Raw genomic sequence first — 23,357 nt, 5'->3', positions numbered from 1 at the left:
AACTAAAAACAATCAAATAAATACAATATACTTCCGGGTAAAATATACTTACGCATTGATCTATCCAGAGAATGTCTAATATGGCGAGAAGTTTCACTCTCACTACACTTCCGGCTTCTGAACTGGTTGCAGTTCCACTCTGATTCCATATGAGGGCGCTCACAGGACGAGTGCAGAATGAATGGAGGTCAATGGCGGTATACCCCTCAAAATCCACTTTCTCAAGATATAATTTTTTGTCTAGTAATTTGAATGTTGTATTCGAAAGGAGATGCAAAGAAATTACACATTGCTGGGTGATAGATTTTTTTAGAGTCACTTATTTGCTTTAAAAAGTCTTTTAAAATGTCAATGACGTCATACACATTCACATTCATTAGCAGAATGCTAGCGTGTTATGGGCAACAACAACTCAACCTGTAAGAAATCGAAAAGGACATAAGTACTCGTTCATTCAACTTTCGACCTATAACCCATGTTGAACTTGCAAAACCTACAATCAGATCTGAGATTTCTCAACGGCAATCGGGTGAAAGGGACACATTTAGCCGTCTAGCCCCATAGACTCCCATTCATTTTGCACTCATGGCGATCGCTCCCAGTAAAATTCGGTAAATTCGGTACAATAGGACTTAATAGGGAGTGGGAAGGCTCTCCGTAGACAGGCTCTTTTTTTTAACTTCTCTTTTTTATTATTATTATTAATGCTGAACACAAGAGCATACAAAAGTATAAACATACATCACATAATATCAGCCATATAAAAAGAATGAATTAAAAAAAACAAAGAATAAAATAGAAATAAAGAAAAAAAAGAGAAAGATAAAGAGAGCCAAAATGTAAACAAAATTACACAAGGAGATTAAAGGCAGAGCAAATTCTAACAGTCCTTATAGCTTTCTTATTAGGTGATACTGAGATTAAATTCAAATAGTTTTCCATTTCTTTTAGGAAAACAGAGAAGACAGGTTTACATTTGGAGAATATACATTTGTGGATGTGAAATTTGCTAAGGAAAAAAATTAAATTGATAACAAAACTGACATTTTCGTTTGTGGGGTTGGAGTCATAATACCCAAATATAATGTTTTTAATATGTAATGAGAAACCTGGCAAAATCTTACGCTTGACAAACACACTGATATCATCCCACAGTTTCTGAGTGTAATGACATGACCAAAATAAGTGTACCATAGTTTCTTCAGAACACAAACAAAAAGAGCATGTAAGATCAATGTCAAATTTAAATCTTTGTAAAAACTTCTTTACAGGGTAGAACCGGTGTATGAGCTTAAAAGAAATTTCTTTTACTTTGTTAGTGAGAAAGAATTTTTGTGGTAGAGACCAGATCTTCTTCCAATTAAGGTTACCAAACAAATTATTCCAAAAGGAGATCACAGGTGGAACAGAAATCAGATTCTTAAGAAATAGAGACCGTATTTTATAATTTTTGGCTTTCGACTCAGAGAAACAAATATGACCAACAGGAGTATCACAAGGTTTGGGCAAGGATGCAGTAGATACTGAGGAACCATTACAGTTTTTAAAAAGCATGCATAAACCAGAGGGGATGGCTCCCAAAACTGTAGCAAATTCTTTTGGGGTTATTGGTATTTGGTATTTGGAAAGAAATTCAGAGTACCTGAACAAAAGACCTAGCTCATTAAACAATTGCTCCACCAAAATTAAACCGTTACTGAACCAACTATCATAAAACAAAGACTTATTCTTGAATAAAATGTTCTTATTGTTCCAAATAAAACATCTTTGTGGTGAAAAGTTGTTAGTTGTTAAATGCTTATAAATTAGTGCCCATGCTAAGAGAACCTGTCGATGAAAGTTGGAAAGTTTGATCGGGAGTTTGGATATATCATAATCACACATTAAGAGAAAATTAAGGCCACCAAGTTGTGAAAACACTAATTGAGGAAAAACATTCCAAATAGAAGATGGTTGGGCTAGATATTGGTTCAGACAATTAATTTTGAAAGTATTGTTGAGAGAATCAAAATCAATAAAGTTCAGACCACCATTATTATACCCATTTAATATGACTGATTTTCTCAAGTAATGAGATTTATTTTTCCATAGGAATTTTATTAGAACCTCATTAATTAATTTAGATGTGGGCCTATCCACAAAAAGAGATTGAGCTGCATAGGCCAAACGAGACAAACCTTCTGCCTTAGCGAGCAGTGTTCTGCCTTTTAGTGACAGATCCCTTTGTAACCAACAATTAAATTTTTTTTTGTGTTTTGGTAATAATAGGTTTGAAGTTTGCTGAACACCTACATTCATCTTTAGTAATTAATATACCAAGATATGTTACCCTATTTTTGACAGCAATATCCTCAATAGAAGTAAGGGAGCAATCTTTAATTGGAAGCAAGTCGCATTTATTAAGGTTTAAAGTTAATCCCGAAGCTTTAGAAGAAGTCTGAAGAATACTCAAAGCCAATTTAATTTGTGATGAATCATTCAAGAATAAAGCTGTATCATCTGCTAATTGGCTAATTTTAATTTTAGTGTTACCAATTGTGATACCCTTTAATTGACTATTGTTTATATGTGTGCTAAGGAACTGTGTTGCAATAAGAAACAGGTAAGGGGACACTGGACATCCTTGCCGAACTCCTCGTTTTTAAAAAAATCTAGGTGAAGTACAACTCGAATTCCGGAAAAGTTGGGACGTTTTTTAAATTTTAATAAAATGAAAACTAAAGGAATTTCAAATCACATGAGCCAATATTTTATTCACAATAGAACATAGATAACGTAGCAAATGTTTAAACTGAGAAATTTGACACTTTTATCCACTTAATTAGCTCATTTAAAATTTAATGCCTGCTACAAGTCTCAAAAAAGTTGGCACGGGGACAACAAATGGCTAAAAAAGCAAGCAGTTTTGAAAAGATTCAGCTGGAAGAACATCTAGTGATTAATTAAGTTAATTGATATCAGGTCTGTAACATGATTAGCTATAAAAGCTTTGTCTTAGAGAAGCAGAGTCTCTCAGAAGTAAAGATGGGCAGAGGCTCTCCAATCTGTGAAAGACTTCGTAAAAAAATTGTGGAAAACTTTAAAAACAATGTTCCTCAACGTCAAATTGCAAAGGCTTTGCAAATCTCATCATCTACAGTGCAAAAGATTCAGAGAAACTGGAGAAATCTCTGTGCGTAAGGGACATGGCCGGAGACCTTTATTGGATGCCCGTGGTCTTGATTGTGTCAATGACATTACTAAATGGGCCCAGGAATACTTTCAGAAACCACTGTCGGTAAACACAATCCGCCGTGCCATCAGCAGATGCCAACTAAAGCTCTATCATGCAAAAAGGAAGCCATATGTGAACATGGTCCAGAAGCACCGTCGTGTCCTGTGGGTCAAGGCTCATTTAAAATGGACTATTTCAAAGTGGAATAGTGTTTTATGGTCAGACGAGTCCAAATTTGACATTCTTGTTGGAAATCATGGACGCCGTGTCCTCCGGGCTAAAGAGGAGGGAGACCTTCCAGCATGTTATCAGCGTTCAGTTCAAAAGCCAGCATCTCTGATGGTATGGGGGTGCATAAGTGCATATGGTATGGGCAGCTTGCATGTTTTGGAAGGCTCTGTGAATGCTGAAAGGTATATAAAGGTTTTAGAGCAACATATGCTTCCCTCCAAACAACGTCTATTTCAGGGAAGGCCTTGTTTATTTCAGCAGGACAATGCAAAACCACATACTGCAGCTATAACAACAGCATGGCTTCGTCGTAGAAGAGTCCGGGTGCTAACCTGGCCTGCCTGCAGTCCAGATCTTTCACCTATAGAGAACATTTGGCGCATCATTAAACGAAAAATACGTCAAAGACGACCACGAACTCTTCAGCAGCTGGAAATCTATATAAGGCAAGAATGGGACCAAATTCCAACAGCAAAACTCCAGCAACTCATAGCCTCAATGCCCAGACGTCTTCAAACTGTTTTGAAAAGAAAAGGAGATGCTACACCATGGTAAACATGCCCCGTCCCAACTATTTTGAGACCTGTAGCAGAAATCAAAATTGAAATGAGCTCATTTTGTGCATAAAATTGTAAACTTTCTCAGTTTAAACATTTGCTATGTTATCTATGTTCTATTGTGAATAAAATATTGGCTCATGTGATTTGAAAGTCTTTTAGTTTTAATTTTATTAAAATTTTAAAAATGTCCCAACTTTTTCCGGAATTCGGGTTGTACCATTACTTAATTTGATAGAACTGTTTCCGTTTATGTAAAGCATTTGGACCATCCTGCAAAAAGCATCACCAAAGCCAATTGTTAGTAGAGCCTGAAATAAAAATTCATGTTCCAATGTGTCAAAAGCTTTGTAATAATCTAAAAAGAAAATGAAACCATCACTGTCTATTAAATCTGAATAATCTAACACATCTAAAACTAACCGTATATTATTATAAATGTGCCTTTTCTGCATAAATCCCGATTGTGTTTCGTCAATTATGGAGTGCAAAACAGATTTCAATCTTTTTGCTAAAACTAAAGCTATCATTTTATAATCATTATTTAATAATGTAATTGGACGCCAGTTATCTATTAAAAGGGGATCTTTATTTAATTTTGGGATAAGTGTTATTAAACCTTGACATAATGTGGCTGGAAGCAGTGTTTTCTCTATACTTTCCTCATAAACCTTTAATAAGAATGGTGCTATACTACAACTAAACAGCTTGTAAAATTCTGAGCTGAGACCATCTGTTCCGGGAGATTTGTTAGCTTTTAAAGTATTAATAGCTTCCACTATCTCTTTCAGTGTAATAGAGGCATCACAAAATTTTTTATCTAAGTCACTTAGCTGGTTTATATTAGGTAAAGATTTAAAGAAGTCATTCATGTGTTGTTGGGATAATTTAGAAGTATACAAATCACTATAAAATTTGACACAAAACTTTGCAATATTTTTCGGGTCATCACTAATATTACCATTAATCATTAATTTTTGAATTTGATTGTTTTTAGCTTGCTGCCTTTCCAGTCTGAAAAAGTATGCAGAGTTCTGTTCACCCTCTTCAATCCATTTTCTACATGATCTAATAAATGCCCCTTCTGCTTTCTGTTTATATATTTTGTCTAATTTGCACTGTAATTCAGCCAGTTCAGCTTTTTCACAGTCAAGTAAATCATCCATATTTTTAGATAAAAGATTAGTGATTTTGTATATAACAATATTTTCATCAGTTTTTTTCTTCTTTGCCACATCACTACTAAATTTTCTAAGATATTTGCCAATTTCATATTTAGTAAATTCCCAATTTTTACTGTAACTGTTCTCATCTTTTGCTTTATTCCAATTTTTGTGAATTATCTTTTTGATTTCATCTTTTACTTCATTATAAGAGAGAATAGAATTGTTAAGTTTCCAGTAAGAACAAAACCCACGCACATCATCAGAAGCAAGGAAATGGGCACGAATAAAGATACTCTTGTGATCAGAAAAGAGAGATGGTAAAATATCAGAAGAGGTATTGTAAAATTCCTTAGAAACAAGCCACATGTCAATTCGGGACTGGGAGGAGAGAGCGTTATTACTCCATGTGAACATCTTTTGAGAGGGATGTAACTCCCTCCAACTATCAATCAAAGAGAATCTTTGCATAAACATTTTCAAGTATAAACTACTATTGTCAGACAGTTTTGGAGGCCATCGGTCTATGCTGCTATCTAAAGCCACATTAAAATCACCACCAAAAATAAGCATGGAATTTGGGTACTTAGTCAATAATTTCAATACATGTTCCTCTAAGCGATTAATAAAGGCTTCATTTTCTTTCTTCTGATTATAACCGTAAACACAAACAAGGATACAAGTCAAATTTGAAATTTCAGTCAGGAGACTGATAAAGTGTCCATCTACGTCACTTTCACTGAGTAACACCTTCCCTTTAAAATGATTTTTTTAAAATGCATACACCGGCTGAATGTGACGTGCCATGAGACATCCATATGTCCAGACCCCATTGTGATCTCCAGAAATTAAGATCCTCTACAGATGAGTGACATTCTTGGAGGAAACAAAAGTCAGTTTTAAATTGTTTGAGATATAAGAAAACCACAACTCAAACAGTAGAAGATATATTAAGATGCAGTATGAAATTCTTAAGTAATACATTAAATGAAATTTAAGAACATAAGTATAACACCAGAGCTTATACGTTATGAGGAGATTGTGTTGTAATATACAAACTAGACAACACACACCTCAGAAGCCTTCGAACACAGCTCAATAACTGTATTATATGACCCACCAAACTACAACACGTTCTAAAATAGAACTATTTAAATCTTGTGAAAAGGCAGCGTTGTCTTACATAGTAGGTAATCAAAAGTGTAGTACCGTCAGACAGGTGTCTTCAGTGTCTTGAGAAGAACTGTAGACTGGTAATGGTCCAGAACAAGTCAAAATGGTGGAAGCAGTATTTAAGTTAAGAGATAATACGAATGAACAAGAAACATTCTAATCATTCAGTAGGGAAAATCTCAGCTCCCTCAACAAATGCCCTTCCACCCACAAAATAAACACGCTTATTTTCTTTTCTGGCCTTTACCACAACGGGCCACAGCTTGTTTCTTCGTTCTCTATCTGCTTGCAACAAATCCAGTAGACAGGCTCTGATCTATCCAAATGGCCGCTTGTGACGTTTGAATAATTTATTTGGTCTGTTGTAAATTATTTTCCATATTAGTTAATTGTAAAATCAAATTTTGCTCTTGTATAGTTGAGTTGATTTTAGTAAAGCGCCGTAGACAGATTTTAAATGTAATCAGGTCTGCCGTTAGATCTTGTTTACAGTTGTTATGCTGTTATGTTGGCATTTGTGACTAGAAGAGGCTTCATTTCAATATAAAAATAAATAAAATCTATAACCTTCGGTTAAACACAGGTCAGAGTTTCCTGTAGGCTATATTTAATGATATTAAATTAATTAAAATACAATTATTAACGATTAATTAAACAAATTAAACGATAAACATTCTTTTTTGGCCAGTGGGTGTCAGGACCATAAGTTAGAAGTTTAAATAAATTAATGTTTCTCTGTTCCATTATTTATTTCTCAAACCGACAGAGGGCTCCCGGTACTTGGCAAATAAATGTTTGTCTAGTATTTTCTATCATTTTTTTGTGGATGTTCACTAAGTCACACTGTTGGTTATGTTTTATTAAGAGGTAATGTTTGCCCTTGCCTTGGAATTGATTTCAGAAGCATTTCATCCTGCATGTATGTTCATTATCAATAAACATACATTTTCTAGCTGCTATTAAATCAGATTAAAAAAAATCTAAATATTTAGCTCTTATAAAGCTATCGTCAAAGCAGCTGATATCTGCAGAGGATCTAAACTCATTCTAAACCTATAGTTTGTTAGGCCTAAATTTGAATATTAAACACACACTAATTTTAAATTCTCTGCTATTTATTACCCCATCTGTGGCATATTATGCTCAATTTCTGGCCCTGGTTGTTATATAATGGAAACAGGGACTGTTGTAAATATTATTTGCTTTTTACCTATTAATAGTGTTTGTGTGTGATTGTTCATGGTGTTTTAATGTGGAATTGATCCTAATAATATATGATACAAAGTACTTTAGCAAGGAAAATTTGCTCTCACACAGATGCACAGGGTTTTATCTATTTTTGGAAACAGCCATGAGGATTTTATCCACTGCAATTCTGCACACTGCTTTCTGGCTGCATTTTCTGGATAATGCAGACTCCCTGTTGTCAGTACACACACACAGACAGTGACTGCTGAACAGTGGACAGTTTTGTCCATTGCGGTTACATCATTTGGGGGGAAGTCATGGCCTAATGGTTAGAGAGTCTGACTCGCAAACGAAAGGTTGTGAATTGAGTCTCGGGCCGGCAGGAATTGTGGGTGGGAGGAGTGCATGTACAGTGCTCTCTCCACCCTCAATACCACGACTTAGGTGCCCTTGAGCAAGGCATCGAACTCCCAACTGCTCCCCGGGTGCCGCAGCATAAATGGCTGCCCACTGCTCCGGGTGTGTGTGTGTGTGTTCACTGCTCTGTGTTTGTGCACTTTGGATGGGTTAAATGCAGAGCATGAATTCTGAGTATGGGTCACCATACTTGGCTGAATGTCACTTTCACTTATTAATTTGCCCTTAGAGGACAACATGCCAATGTATCTGTCTTTTCTGCATCCCTTTTCCCTTTATTTTGTCTATCTTTCACACAATCAGAATTTATCACATTCCAGACAGACACATTATAACACAGTGAAATTGAATATACCTGCCAGACAATTTCAGACTTTATTTGGTCAGTCCTACTGTCTTAAAATGTCTAAGGTCATTATAAGATGTTGTCATCGGTATAGTCTCAGCCTGAAGTTCTAAAGGGCAGACAGGCACTTGTGCTTTCTATAAACTGCTTAAATGGTTATTCCACCCCAAAATGAATATTTTGTCATTAATATTTGACACTTACCCCCATGTCGTTCCAAACCTGCAAAAGCTTCGTTCATCTTCGGAACACAATTTAAGATATTTTGGATGAAAACCTGGAGGCTTGAGACTGTCCCATAGACTGCCAAGTAAATAAAGCCCCTTTCATGCTGCGATTCCGGAAATGCACGGGTAATGTGTCCTGGCAATTGTTCCCGGGTCACTAGATTTTGCTCCTTTCACACTGCCAGTGATTTCCTGGAATATGTCGGTGCATTCACACAACCCATAAAGGTCCCGTAATGACACATGACATCAGGAGTCGAAAACGCTAGGCACGTTAACTTTCACTTAAGCTGGTGAACTGATCTCTGCTTCATTACAGTTTGCACCCAGCAATTTTCCAGCAATCCGGGACCAACATGCAGTGTGAAAGGGGCTTCACAATGTCAAGGTCCATAAAAGGTATGAAAAGTCGTCGTCACAATACTCCATCTGCCATCAGACGTGCAATATGGGTTATATGAAGCATCGGGAACATTTTTTGTAAGCGAAGAAAACAAAAATAATGACTTTATTCAATAATTCCTTTGTCAATGGTCTCCTCTGTGTCACTCCATATCACCGTGAAATTCCAGTTAATCTTCTCAGAGAAGTGGGGAGGTTGTGATGTCATGGGAGTTGTGATGTCATATAATTAGCAACAGTGATGACATCAGTATCATGTGAGAAGAAGTCCTATTAATAGGGTCTTGTAAACACCTACACCCCTATACATATATTGATATACACACACACACACACACACACACACAGCAGTTTCTGGGAAACGCATAGTATTCAAAGTACTAAATCTCAAATGTCAGTTATTGTTCCTTTAAACAATCTACAACCTCTATAATTGTTCTAAAATTAAAAATATCAGATAACAATTAAGTAGTGTGGAGACCACAAATGTCTTTTGCCACCAGTTCTGCTTGGAACACTTGTCCGAGTAAACAGATTTGGATTATACCAGATTATACTGCATCTGTTGTCTTACATGACACTCACACAGCAGTCTCTGTGGGACATGCTGCGTGTGATGATGCATTAGCGGAAAATTTGAACATTATTTTGAGATAGTGAATTGAGTTAGTCATGAATCACAATTATAAATCAAAGTTTAATTTAAATAGTTTGTAACTTCATGGTAAAAAGAGAATCAGTTGTACACATAATGAAACAAACCTACCAGGCCTAAACAAGCTCAATCTCAAACATGTTATCTGGGGGGGGGGGGGGGGGGGTAAAGTAAAGTAAATTTAAGTAAAATGAAATATGGTATTGGAGAATATTTGCTCAACTTCAGGGATGACCATAGCAAAATATATTGGAAAACTAATATACATATGTCTGATCTCTGCCCTGCTGGCAATATACACTTTGCTCATAATATTTGTCAGCACTTTAATGAACTTTGACCAGTAGAACTGAACATTCGTCATCTCTGCAAGGTTAAACAAATGTCTCTCTTGCTCTATTCTGCTATCCTTCTCACTACCAACTGTAATATATTTTTGTCTCCCTCCCATTTTATTCATAACTCTAATGCTATCATTCCATCTTTATGCCTTTTTATTATTTTATTTCCATTAGTGGAAAGGATGAGGCAATGAACACCTGATAGCTGTTCTGTTTAATCATTACCTTAGAGTGTCCAGCTAAATGTACTGTGAATAAAAAAAGTGTTAAACAAAAAACTCTTATACAGTAAGTACTTAATACACATAAGGAACAACTTTAAAATATAACCTTTTATGGGACACAGAAAATGGGAGTGTGTAGGATGGAAGTGTAGCTAAATTAAAAGTGCTTCACTATTTCTGAGGCCTTGTAGATAAGGGTGGACATGCTAATTAACTAGAAAATCATATGATAAACATGTTGTGTAAGCTTTGTAATAGCACATAACAAGGTCCCAAAAGAATGACTAGAGGAAACCAAACCGTTGCAAGACTCCACGATCAGCTCATATTTCGGCCTAATGAGGTTTCATGATGTCAATTAAAGGAACAGTACACCCCAAAAAATCTGTCTTTATTTACTAATTACATTCAACTTGGGAAATGTTATTTTTAATACATATCATATACAAACCCGATTCCAAAAAAGTTGGGACACTGTACAAATTGTGAATAAAAACAGAATGCAATGATGTTGAAGTTTCAAATTTCTATATTTTATTCAGAATACAACATAGATGACATATCAAATGTTTAAACTGAGAAAATGTATAATTTTAAGGGGAAAATAAGTTGATTTTAAACTTCATGGCATTGTAGGGGAATTTACAGTTATAACCCAAGGACCAGATATGTCGCAATGAAGACCAGGAGTCAGAGATGAGTTCAATTAATAATAATAATTTTACTTGAAGAAAATAGTTAGCAATTTCATCAGCAGAAGTCAGCTTCAATACTCGCGACGGAGTTCGTAGGCCGCTCTTGTACAACTCAAAATCAACCACAGTTACAGTATACCCTGACAGAGGATACTAATTGCGTCAATACATAAGTCAACAAAATTTTGATTGGTTCCAAAACCTAAATAAACTTTCTAAAGATTTATATCTGTTACGTTGGACACTGGCAGTTGATCGTTTGTCCTGGGACTGTCTGAGCTTCTCCCTGTACAGACAGATACTAACACACATACACAGAGAACTTATCTAAAATTCAAGGCTTTCTAGCACTGGCGAGTGTCTTATCATTACGGTTGGATACACACACATAATATGTGGCCATTAATCTTGAGGAAAAGAAATACAGGGTAGAACAGGATTCTTTAATATCTCATAAGCACACATAAGGTTACACATTTCACTCTTGCCATAACTTGATTAATAGTCAAACAAGAAATCATGTAATAATATAATTAATGTCAGTATGAAGGATATGACAACTCGGCATCCTCTCCTTCAGCATCAACACATCTCGAAAAAGTTGGGACAAGGCCATGTTTACCACTGTGTGGCATCCCCTCTTCTTTTTATAACAGTCTGCAAACGTCTGGGGACTGAGGAGACAAGTTGCTCAAGTTTAGGAATAGGAAGGTTGTCCCATTCTTGTCTAATACAGGCTTGTAGTTGCTCAACTGTCTTAGGTCTTCTTTGTCGCGTCTTCCTCTTTATGATGCGCCATGTTTTCTATGGGTGAAAGATCTGGACTCAAGGCTGGCCATTTCAGTACCCAGATCCTTCTTCTACGCAGCCATGATGTTGTAATTGATGCAGTATGTGGTCTGGCATTGTCATGTTGGAAAACGCAAGGACTTCCCTGAAAGAGACGATGTCTGGATGGGAGCATATGTTGTTCTAGAACTTGGATATACCATTCAGCATTGATAGTGCCTGAATAGTGAACTGAGCGCTGATAACAATTTGTGTTGTCCTTGTCCTCTTTAGTCCGGATGACATGGCGTCCCAGTTTTCCAAAAGAACTTCAAATTTTGATTCGTCTGACTACAGAACAGTTTTCCACATTGCCACAGTACATTTTAAATGAGCCTTGGCCCAGAGAAAACGCCTGCGCTTCTGGATCATGTTTAGATATGGCTTCTTTTTTGACCTATAAAGTTTTAGGTGGCAACGGCCAATGGCACGGTGCATTGTGTTCACAGACAATGTTTTCTAGAGGTATTTCTGAGCCCATTTTGTGATTTCCATTACAGTAGCTTTCCTGTATGTGATGCAGTGCCGTCTAAGGGCCCGAAGATCACTGGCATCCAGTATGGTTTTCTGGCCTTGACCCTTACGCACAGAAATTGTTCCAGATTCTCTGAATCTCTGGATGATATTATGCACTGTAGATGATGTTAACTTCAAACTCTTTGCATTGTTTCTCTGAGAAACTCCTTTCTGATATTGCTCCACTATTTTTCGTCGCAGCATTGGGGGAATTGGTGATCCTCTGCCCATCTTGACTTCTGAGAGACACTGCCACTCTGAGAGGCTCTTTTTATACCCAATCATGTTGCCAATTGACCTAATAAGTTGCAAATTGGTCCTCCAGCTGTTCCTTTTATGTACATTTAACCTTTCCGGCCTCTTATTGCTACCTGTCCCAACTTTTTTGGAATGTGTAGCTCTCATGAAATCCAAAATATTTGGCATGACATTTCTCACAAATGTCTCACTTTCAACATATGATATGTTATCTATATTCTATTGTGAATAAAATATAAGTTTATGAGATTTTGTAAATTATTCAATTCCTTTTTTAGCTTTTTTATTTTGTACAGTGTCCCAACTTTTTTGGAATCAGGTTTGTACTTCTCTTTTTGGTTATGGTCATTTGATAGCCCTTGGTCACTCTTAACTGCCTTTTTGTGCTAAGAGCTTAGTATTTTTTATTTTTATAGATTAATGTATTATAATAATTTCTGAAGGATCATGTATCACTGCAGATTGGAATAATTGGTCCTGAAAAGTCAGCACTGCCATCACAGGAATAAATCACATTTTTAAATACATTACAGTTGAAAACAGCTATTTTAAATGGATGAGCATAGTAGACTTTTGAGAGTTTGAAAACAAAACAATCTTGTTAAATCAAACCATAAATCAGTGCTACATATGTAAGTGCTACTCTATTCATATCAGCATTACATAACAGTAAAGAAATTGCCTCTTATCTTCTAGTGTATTTGTACATTTTTCATCTTATGCCCCCCAAAAGATTTCTGGGTTTATGGAACAACTACCTTTTCTCCTATCACATTATGCATCTTGCTAAAAATACAGAGATGGTTGCCATAGTAATCCGTCATTATTACAAAACCCCTTCTCACAGAAACATATGAGGAAAGGGAATGTCATGGGAGCTGTAAAAAGACAACATTCATACAGACAGCACACAAATGTTCAAATAAATCTCTAGATCTAACCACTTTAGTCAAGGCCAACATGATATTACACCCTAATGACAACAATTAAAATGAGACTAAATTATACTAAAAGGGCCTAATTGTCATACATCAAGACTGTAAAGAAGTCTAGAGGTTTTCAATCACCACATTCATGTGAAGAAAAATGTATATATGAATGTGGAAAAAAGTAGACCATATTATTTAAGGCATTCTAAGTAACAATACATATTATTTAAGGCATTCTAAGTAACAATACATTTCCTTTCTTGAGGGAAAATGTCCCATCCATCTGTGCTGTTTGGACAGCATTCCATGAATATTTTCCACTTAATGTTTGTTACCTGGTAACATTTTGAAATTTCAAACCATTTGTTCTCTTCCAGAAAGCTTTCATATGTTGACTTGATTCAGAATGTGCCCATGGTATTTCCCTCTTACAAGTAGTTTTCCGGCATTTGGAAAGTAATCCAGAGCTTAACTTGGTAATGTGAGTACTAATACAGCTGAGACAGGAACAGACTGCGCCAAGGACACAACAGGACAAACATATATGGTGAATGACTTGTAAAACATGATATCTACAAACAAATTATTCCATATCCATACACAACATCCTCACTCAAGAGAGGTCACACGAGGAAACACACAAACAAGCCACTACAGTCTGCATGTATGGAGTTCAAACATACAATCCAGCTCAAATCCCTCGCACTCCTGCGCAAATACACCCACAAATAACAGGCTTAGAGAGTGCATGTGGAAAGCTTTTAGTGAAAGGTTTAGCAACTCCGTAATAGGCCTGCTGGGGCTCGGCCAAAGCAGCAGAGTTGTATGTCTGGTGTCCGAATCCAGTGTCCTCTGGCAAATGAAAGCGATGTAGCTTATTTATAGTTTACAAAGGCTTTTGCTGCATTATATCTTGTATCAAGAGCATACAGCCTACATTTGAACAAAGTGGCATCAGCAGTGCAAAGGGGTGTGGTTTCAATTCCCAGGGAACACACGTACTGATAAAATAAAATAAATGTATAGCCTGAATGCACTGGAAGTCATTTTGGATAAAAGTGTCTGCTATTTGCGTAATTGTACACTGATTAGAATTGAATCTGCCTTTAGAGTACTTGCTGCATGGCTATTTGTTTCAAGTACACAAACTAACCGGATTGCTATTATTAGTTTGCCTTTGGTAACTGTAGTTGTCATAGCCGTAAGTCTGATGTCAAAATAGTAAATCTGATGTCAAAGAGGACATGCTGTGCTTATGCCTTAATCTCTTTTTTTTTTGTACAAAACAAAACAAATCGAGAAATGAAAGTTTCAGAATGTACCACAACAACAAATTTATTTTATTTTATTTTATTTTGTTTCATATTGTCAAAAACAGAGAAAACCATGACATAAAAATAATTTCTCTACCTATATCACTTACATCATCCAGTAGAACTAGGGATGGAATGTCACATTTCCTTTCACATTTGATAGAAATATTCTTATAAATAAATAGGGTTCTAAGTCTCTGGAGTTAAGATGCTAATCTTCAACACGTGGCTATGGAATGAAGAGTATCCAATATAATGAAATAGATTAAAATGTCCAAGAGGGAAAAGTCTTTTATATAAGGAATGTGGAAAGGACTATGCAAATTCCCTTTTCCACACACTCATCATTCCCTAAAAAGTCTCTTCCCGTGAGACCTGCAGGGTCCTGCTTAGTGTTTCTAAAGCACCTTCATGTATGTTGCTTAGTTGCTTGCCATATTAATTTATGATTGTGCTACCGTTGCTACAAATCCACCTCTTCAAAAGGTTCATTTTGTAAATGTCTCTTTTAATGCAAGCATCAACTTATTTTTCCCTTATCTTTCACAGATGAAGAGAACAAATGAAGATACAAGAGCAGATGTGATGTCACAGTAACTCATCCACTGCCGCCCCCTGCGATTCAGAGCGAGCAGAAATAACAGACACGGAGAGGGACCGCAGTTCTTCACCTCAGTGAGAAATTACAAAAGAGTTCATCCCCTCAGCTCCGGTGGGTTTCTGGATTTTCCTTAGGACCTCACCTACGTAACCGCTCCCTGCTAGGACTATGAAAAAGCATAGCAGTGTGAGCTAAGCGTGAACTTTAAACCCTGATGGCATGGTCAAGATGCCCACGGTAAGCCTCGGCATGGCAAATGTTTAGTCGTTGGTGTGCTCTTCAAGCTCTGACAGAATGCTGATGAGATTCTGCAGGCCGAAGATGTAGCCGCTGTCTCCACCTTCATGGACAATGGCATCCTCTCCATAATCACGACATGTCGTGTGAGCGAAATCAATCATTCGGACATCCACCATTGGTGAAATGCTGCTAGAGTGACCGTGACGTCCTCCGTAGGCTCCCTCCTCATCGTCGTTCTCATCTTCATCATCGTCCTCCTCATCTTCCTCTTCTCCTCCACGAGAGGGCCGCGATCTAGATGGGGCAGGGGGTGGAGCCCCGTCGTAGATGACGAGAAGAGACGAGGAGAAGAAACGATAGCTCTCACAAGCCTCCAGCACCGCTCTCATCTCTCTCAGTCTTTGCAGCACTGGGGTCAGAAGTTCTCTGCGCAGAACTCGGCCATCACTGAAGAACTGCCACAGAACCTCTTTGAACCCGGGCAGACTCAACTTACGCCCGTGATACTTATTCATGAATATCAGCTGCCCTGTAGTGCTGTGATACACCTATTAGGAGAAATATAGATCGGAATTACACTTACGGTTGTATTAATCACTAAAACAAATACACCCAATGTAAAATCTTTTGGCACACACGTGCATATAGAATTTTTAGAAGATGTGTAGTTACCTGCATGCCACAGAGGCGTACTCCAATAGAAGAGGAAGTGCTTTGCTGGCATTTGCGAATCTGATTTGCTTTCTTTTCCTCAGAGGCATCGTCCCCATGCTGACGTGTTCCCATCTTCAGATCAAGAACACATGGAACCCCGTACCGCCATGTAAGATTTTCCAGCAGAATAAATTCTAAGAGAGGTCATGGGTCAAGGGAAAAAGTACTACAAAGATGAATATTTAATTGTATAAATGAACCTACATGTCTTACAAGATTTTCTGCCAGTGTCATTATTATACAGTGGTAATTTATAAGTGCGTCCACTTGTTATAAAGGATACTGTGCTGGTTTCTGTGTTTGGAGTTCTCCTTCATCCTCTGTAGGTGCTGCTGGTGACACTGCAGACTCCAAGGGTTGTGTTTGATCTGAGAAACCACATTTCCTTTCTCCAGACTGTAGTACAAAACCTCTGCCTTATCATCCCGATTACTGCAGAGATCAGAGGAGAAAGGCTTAACAAATGAGTGTCATCATGTGCACGTGTGTGTGCCAACCATTGAACTATATGATAAGGATGTGCATATAACCTTCAAGAGTCTGGGGTCTGTAAAATTTTGAAAAGTTTTTAAATAAAAATTTTAAAATGTAATTTACACCTCTGATGGAAAATCTAAATGTTCATAACCTCAGTGACATGATCCTTCAAAAATCAATACGCTCATCTGCTACTCAATAAACTTTTTTTTTTTTTTTATCCATCTTGAAAAAAATCACCCCTTATATTTTGTGTCACCTAATAAAATCACCCAATGTTTTCAAAATGTTTTTGTAAGAATTTTCAAGTATTAACTGGTATTTTTCATGTATGTGTGATTTAAGAGTATTATTTTCTTAAAAAATAAAACTAAAATTCACAATGACCCTAAACTTTTGAATGCTAGTTTATCAGCCATGTATGCTCCATTACCTTTTGCCCTTCTCCTCTTTGCGGCTCTGTCTGGCTCTCTCATTTTCTGGTAGGAGGCCTGATGGTTTCTTTTTCCCCCATTTAAAAAGCTTATTCTTGGGCTCCCCATCAACAGAGGGCTCCTTGTTTTCCAAATCAGGTGGATCACTGTGGAGTGGGTATGCTATCAAACACAGATTCCCCACCTCATCTTCCTCAAAACTCACCGACACCACACCTGGAAAGAACAGGAGGGAAAGAAAGAAAAAGAGAGAGACAATGAGTACACTGCACGTTGTATTGACACATTAACAACATATGATTCAGATATGATGAATCATATGATTATAAAATGTAGTTCTTACCCAATCCGGCTTACAATGTACTTTAATAAGCACAAAACATAAAAGAGAAGCAGAGGATTGAGAAGGGACTTAATGTGTGTACAGTGAATAGTTGAGAAGGGAATTAATGTGTGTAGACCGTGAATATTTAACACCGTCGTATAATTGTGAGAGTGTGGGAGAGAGTTTTGCATGCCTTCTAGTGCTAAGCAGAAAAAGACACACAAAAAACACGGGAGTCAAGAAAGTACAATTCAATGAGCTCTTTTATTACCCCTCTTTGGACAAACCATCTGCAAGATTCCCACATTAGATATCAAATACAAAAAAGAAACATATGACAACTTTACAGAAACTGTTTCACTGAAATTTACAGACAGCAACAATTTGAAAAATTGCATTTGTACATTCAGAATACAGATGAATACATAACATACAAAGCAAAAATACACATATACAGTGTCATGTGGCCTAAGCTCTGATTTGGTGGTGGTGGTATCTCATGATAACCATAGATGGAACTAATCATCACAAGGGGATTATGGGTAGCTGAGTGGGGTAGGGGGGTAAAGACAGAGAAAAAAAGAGAACAGCAAAAACTTTTCAACATTGAATGGCATAAGCATTAAAAAACTAATGATTCTTATCACAAAACACAAACTTTTTGTTTGTGTGTAAGTATACGGTGCAAGTTTCAGACACTAGGACCTTGAAACCTCAACCTCTGCAGTCATGATAGAATGATGACATCAATAACAGTGATGTCACATCTCTGCACCAACGCTCATACACACTTTGGCTCATACTTGCTGAGTCAGAGAACATGCGTGGTTAGTTTCTTTCAGTGTGTGTCAGGCTTTAGGGTGAGTAAGAAAAACACAACTGACCCTTATAATTGTGTAAGAGACGAGCACGTTACAATATAAGCATTGTAAGTATGCACAAGCATGTGAGAGTGTGTCCACATTCTTTCCTATATGTCATATCCTCTCCCTGCCTGAGCTTTTTTTAGCCCTAAACTCTTGCCCAGTCAAAGACACCGCAAGACATGCCAGTGTGTCTGTGTGCGAGAGTGTTTAAATATATCAGACTAAAAGAACTGAACATGATATTCCATCTGATGCCATTAACATAGATCTGTGAGTGCCCAAAAGTGTTATGAGTGTGTAAGAGCGTGCATGTCTTATAACTCTAAGTATATATGTATCTATGTATGTATCTATCCAAATTTCTTTTCATCTGTTTATATCTATCTATAATTTAAATGTCATTCAAAAAGGGTCACCCAATCAGTTACCGCATATAGAAGTGTGTGACCTTATTATAGGAGTCACACTGCACTGTTGGAAATAAGTCAGTGTAACTTATTCATAAAAATACTTCATAACAATGATTTAAAGCACTCCTTATGAAATTTTATGCACAGATAAGAGTGAAAAAGAAAGCAAGAGAAATGAAGGAATACATCACGCACACAAGAGCTCATAAACAAGAAAGTAGCCGATTGGATGTAATGGTTATGTTCTGTTAAGTGTCCACTTACCTTTGTACTGTGGCGTGAATTTGCGGATCTCAGGTGGCAGGCTCTTATAAAACTGGTGTTCTCTGGGTATAAGTGGTTTACAGATGGCCTGTTCCCCAAACCGCAGTACACAAGAGTGGCCGCCGACTTGATGGACAAATGGTTCCAACATCACTCCTCCCTTCATTTCTCCTTTCCCCGGGTATCTACACCCCTCCATCAGCGCTTCTAAAGCTGGACTCATCTTCCGTACACATCCGTCTCTCTCAGGCTGATCTATAGCTTTCTATTTGTCTGTCTGTCTTCTCCTCCTCTGTTCCCGTTTCCTTGGTGGCAGTTCAGGCACAAAAGGCTGAGAAAATCAAACAAAAGAAAAATATTCCTGTTTTTTTCCTGTTAAAGGAATATAAAAATAGTATTCCAGAAAGAGTTATGTTATAATGATGTTTTTGTCCTAAGCGTAGAAAGGTTAACTATGTGGACAGACTGTGAAAGTGTGTCTGTCCTGATCTCTGCTGTAACTGAGAGATCTGTTCTAAGCAGGCAGGAAAAATATTACAACAGGTCACATGGTTCCACCCCCCTCCTGAAACAACCAATCAGAGCACAGCAGCTGTTGTTGGGTTGGACATGAAAAAAGGGAAACTGATCAAACAAAGGGAAAGGTGAGAGAGAGAGAGAGAGAGAGAGAGAGAGAGAGAGAGAGTTAAGTGGGTGTTGTTAGAGTTTAAGACCAAAACAAAGAGATATGAGGAATGAGGAGGAAAGGAAAGGAAAGGAAAGGAAAGGAAAGGAAAGGAAAGGAAAGGAAAGGAAAGGAAAGGAAAGCTCTCTGACAACATCTCCAGGACACTTCGCTCCATGTGACTAGTAAGACAATTCTCAAATAACTATTATGATGACTTTTGTTCCACCCGCTTAAATGATAAAAGTACTTGCGCTGTACAATCTATTAAGACTGTGTCTGTTCCCCGAATAGTCAGGTCAAAATATAAATTTAATGTAGGATCTAGAAAAAATCTTATCGTGATTAAACCAGAAACATGTAAAGTAAATGAACAAAAACAACTTTACAGTTTGGGCTCATAAATATTAGATCACTCACACCCAAAGCAGTTATTGTAAATGAAATGATCACAGAAAATAGTTTTGATGTACTCTGCTTGACTGAAACCTGGCTAAAACCAAATGATTATTTTGGTCTAAATGAGTCAACTCCACCAAACTACTGTTATAAGCATGAGCCCCATCAGACTGGTCGTGGCGGAGGTCTTGCAACAATATATAGTGATATTCTCAATGTTACCCAGAAAACGGCATACAGGTTTAACTCAGGTTACACTGTCAGACATGCAAAAGAAATCTAATGTATCTCTTGCTCTGGCTACTGTGTATAGACCACCAGGGCCGTATACAGAATTCCTAAAAGAATTTGCAGATTTCCTCTCAGACCTTCTGGTTACAGTTGATAAGGCGCTAATCATGGGAGATTTTAATATTCATGTTGATAATACAAATGATGCATTAGGACTTGCGTTTACTGACCTAATAAACTCTTTTGGAGTCAAGCAAAATGTCACCATGCCCACTCATCGTTTTAATCATACACTAGATCTAATTATATCGCATGGAATCGATCTTACTGCTATAGATATCGTACCTCAATGTGATGATATTACAGACCATTTCCTTGTATCGTGCATGCTGCATATCACTGATATTAACTATATGTCTCAGCGTTACCGTCTGGGCAGAAATATTGTTCCAGTCACCAAAGACAGATTCGCAAATAACCTGCCTGATCTATCTCAACTGCTATTTGTACCCAAAAATACACATGAATTAGACGAAATGACTGACAACATGGGCACTATTTTCTCTAATACATTAGAAGCTGTTGCCCCCATCAAATTGAAAAAGGTTAGAGAAAAACGTACTGTGCCATGGTATAACAGTAATACTCACTCTCTTAAGAAAGTAACTCGTAGTCTTGAACACAAATGGAGAAAAACTAACTTGGATGTTTTTAGAATTGCATGGAAATACAGTATGTCCAGCTATAGACAGACTCTAAAAACTGCAAGGGCATAGCATATCCACAAACTCATAGAAAATAACCAAAACAATCCAATGTTTTTCATTTAGCACAGTGGCTAAATTAAGAAATTACCAGATGCCACCTGATTCAAATATTCCACCAAAGTTAAATAGTAATGACTTTATGAATTTCTTCACTGATAAAATAGATAAAATTAGAAATACAATAGCGAATGTAGATTCTACAGCGTCTAACACTTCAGTTTCATCCATCGCACCCAAAGATAAACTGCAGTGCTTTACAAATATAGGACAGGGAGAGCTAAATAAACTTATCACTGTATCTAAACCAACAACATGTTTATTAGATCCTGTACCCACTAAATTACTGAAAGAGTTGTTACCTGTAGCCGAAGAACTGCTTCTCAATATTATTAACTTGTCGTTATCTTTAGGTCACGTCCCAAAACCATTCAAGTTGGCGGTTATTAAGCCTCTTATTAAGAAACCAAAACTAGATCCTAGTGAACTGGCAAATTATAGGCCTATTTCAAATCTTCCATTTATGTCTAAAATTTTAGAAAAAGTTGTGTCTGCTCAATTGAGCACCTTCCTGCACAAAAATGATCTGTATGAAGAATTTCATTACAAATGACCTGCTTCTTGCGTCAGATCAAGGCTGCATCTCATTTCTAGTTTTACTTGATCTTAGTGCTGCGTTCGACACCATAGATCATGACATACTCATAGATCGATTACAAAACTATACAGGTATTCAAGGGCAGGCTCTAAGATGGTTTAGATCCTACCTGTCCGATCGTTACCATTTTGTTTACTAAAATGGGGAGTCATCTCATTTATCATCAGTAAAATATGGAGTGCCACAAAGATCCGTCCTAGGTCCCCTTCTATTTTCAATATACATGTTGCCCCTTGGTAATATTATTAGAAAATACGGAATTAGCTTCCACTGTTATGCTGATGATACTCAGCTATATATCTCAACGAGACCAGATGAAACCTCTAAATTATCTAAGCTAACAGAGTGTTTTAAAAATGTAAAAGATTGGATGACCAATAATTTTCTCCAGTTAAATTCGGATAAGACAGAGATATTAATTATTGGATCAAAAAAAACACTACACAGAATCTTGTAGATTACAATCTGCAACTAGACGGATGTACTGTTACTTCTTCTACAGTCAAAAATCTGGGTGTTATATTAGACAGCAACCTATCTTTAGAAAATCATATTTCCCATGTTACAAAAACTGCATTCTTCCATCTTAGAAACATTGCCAAGCTACGAAACATGTTGTCTGTTTCTGATGCAGAAAAGCTAGTTCATGCATTCATGACCTCTAGACTGGACTATTGTAATGCACTTCTAGGTGGTTGTCCTGCTTTCGTCAATAAACAAGCTACAGGTAGTCCAAAATGCAGCGGCTAGAGTCCTTACCAGGTCAAGAAAATATGATCATATTACCCCAATTTTACAGTCTCTGCACTGGCTACCTATTAAGTTCCGTATCAGTTACAAATGATCATTACTTACCTATAAGGCCCTAAATGGTTTAGCTCCTGCGTACCTAACTAGCATTCTACCACGCTACAATCCATCACGCTCCCTAAGGTCACAAAACGCTGGACTTTTGGTAGTTCCTAGGATAGCAAAGTCCACTAAAGGAGGTAGAGCTTTTTCACATTTGGCTCCCAAACTCTGGAATAGCCTTCCTGATAATGTTCGGGGTTCAGACACACTCTCTCTGTTTAAATCTAGATTAAAAACGCATCTCTTTCGCCAAGCATTCGAATAATGTATCTAAAATTGTGAGTATAGTTGTATCTGATCAAATGTGCATTCTTATTCTTTAGCTTGGGTTAAACTAATTAATTTTACTTTGTTGGAACAGCAGCAATGCTAATGATGTCTCTATTTGTTTCTATGTTTAGGATTTACACAAGCTCCAGTCTGGATCCAGAACACCTGAGAAGAGATGATGCTGACCCTCAGAGGACCTCAGATGATGCTAACCCTGATTCAACAACAGAACTAACAAATATTGCTACAAGTGTGACTGCATCATATAATAATTATAAATTATTAATAATATTAATAATGTTCATCATCTGGCTGACTACGACTTGTTTACATTTTTCTACAAATCCTGTCATACGTGCACAAACTGACAGTCACCACTTACAAGCTATTACTAAATAATAACATAACATAATTTTCTGTAAAGTTGCTTTGTAACGATTTGTATTGTAAAAAGTGCTATACAAATAAACTTGAATTGAAAGGAAAGGAAAGGAAAGGAAAGAGAAGCACA

General features: G+C 37.0%; 1 protein-coding gene across 3 annotated transcripts in view; it reads right to left on the bottom strand.

The window, feature by feature from the left end:
• Positions 1–14,702: 14,702 nt before the first annotated feature.
• Positions 14,703–23,357, bottom strand: part of LOC132151736 (inositol hexakisphosphate kinase 2-like) — a 46,997-nt gene continuing 38,342 nt past the window's right edge. For 2 of the 3 annotated variants that reach the window (XM_059560067.1, XM_059560068.1), the window contains 5 exons: positions 19,009–19,339; positions 17,143–17,359; positions 16,516–16,664; positions 16,191–16,366; positions 14,703–16,066 (listed from right to left, as the gene is read on the bottom strand). In XM_059560067.1, the coding sequence (XP_059416050.1) occupies positions 15,539–16,066; positions 16,191–16,366; positions 16,516–16,664; positions 17,143–17,359; positions 19,009–19,231 (1,293 nt within the window). In that variant the 5' untranslated portion in view covers positions 19,232–19,339 and the 3' untranslated portion in view covers positions 14,703–15,538. Of the gene's footprint in view, positions 16,067–16,190; positions 16,367–16,515; positions 16,665–17,142; positions 17,360–19,008; positions 19,517–23,357 lie in introns of those variants that run through there. The other variant, XM_059560065.1, reaches the window with a different exon arrangement.

This window comes from Carassius carassius, chromosome 10, assembly GCF_963082965.1.
Source record: "Carassius carassius chromosome 10, fCarCar2.1, whole genome shotgun sequence".
NCBI lineage: Eukaryota > Metazoa > Chordata > Actinopteri > Cypriniformes > Cyprinidae > Carassius > Carassius carassius.
This window is presented reverse-complemented; position numbering and strand designations above follow the sequence as displayed.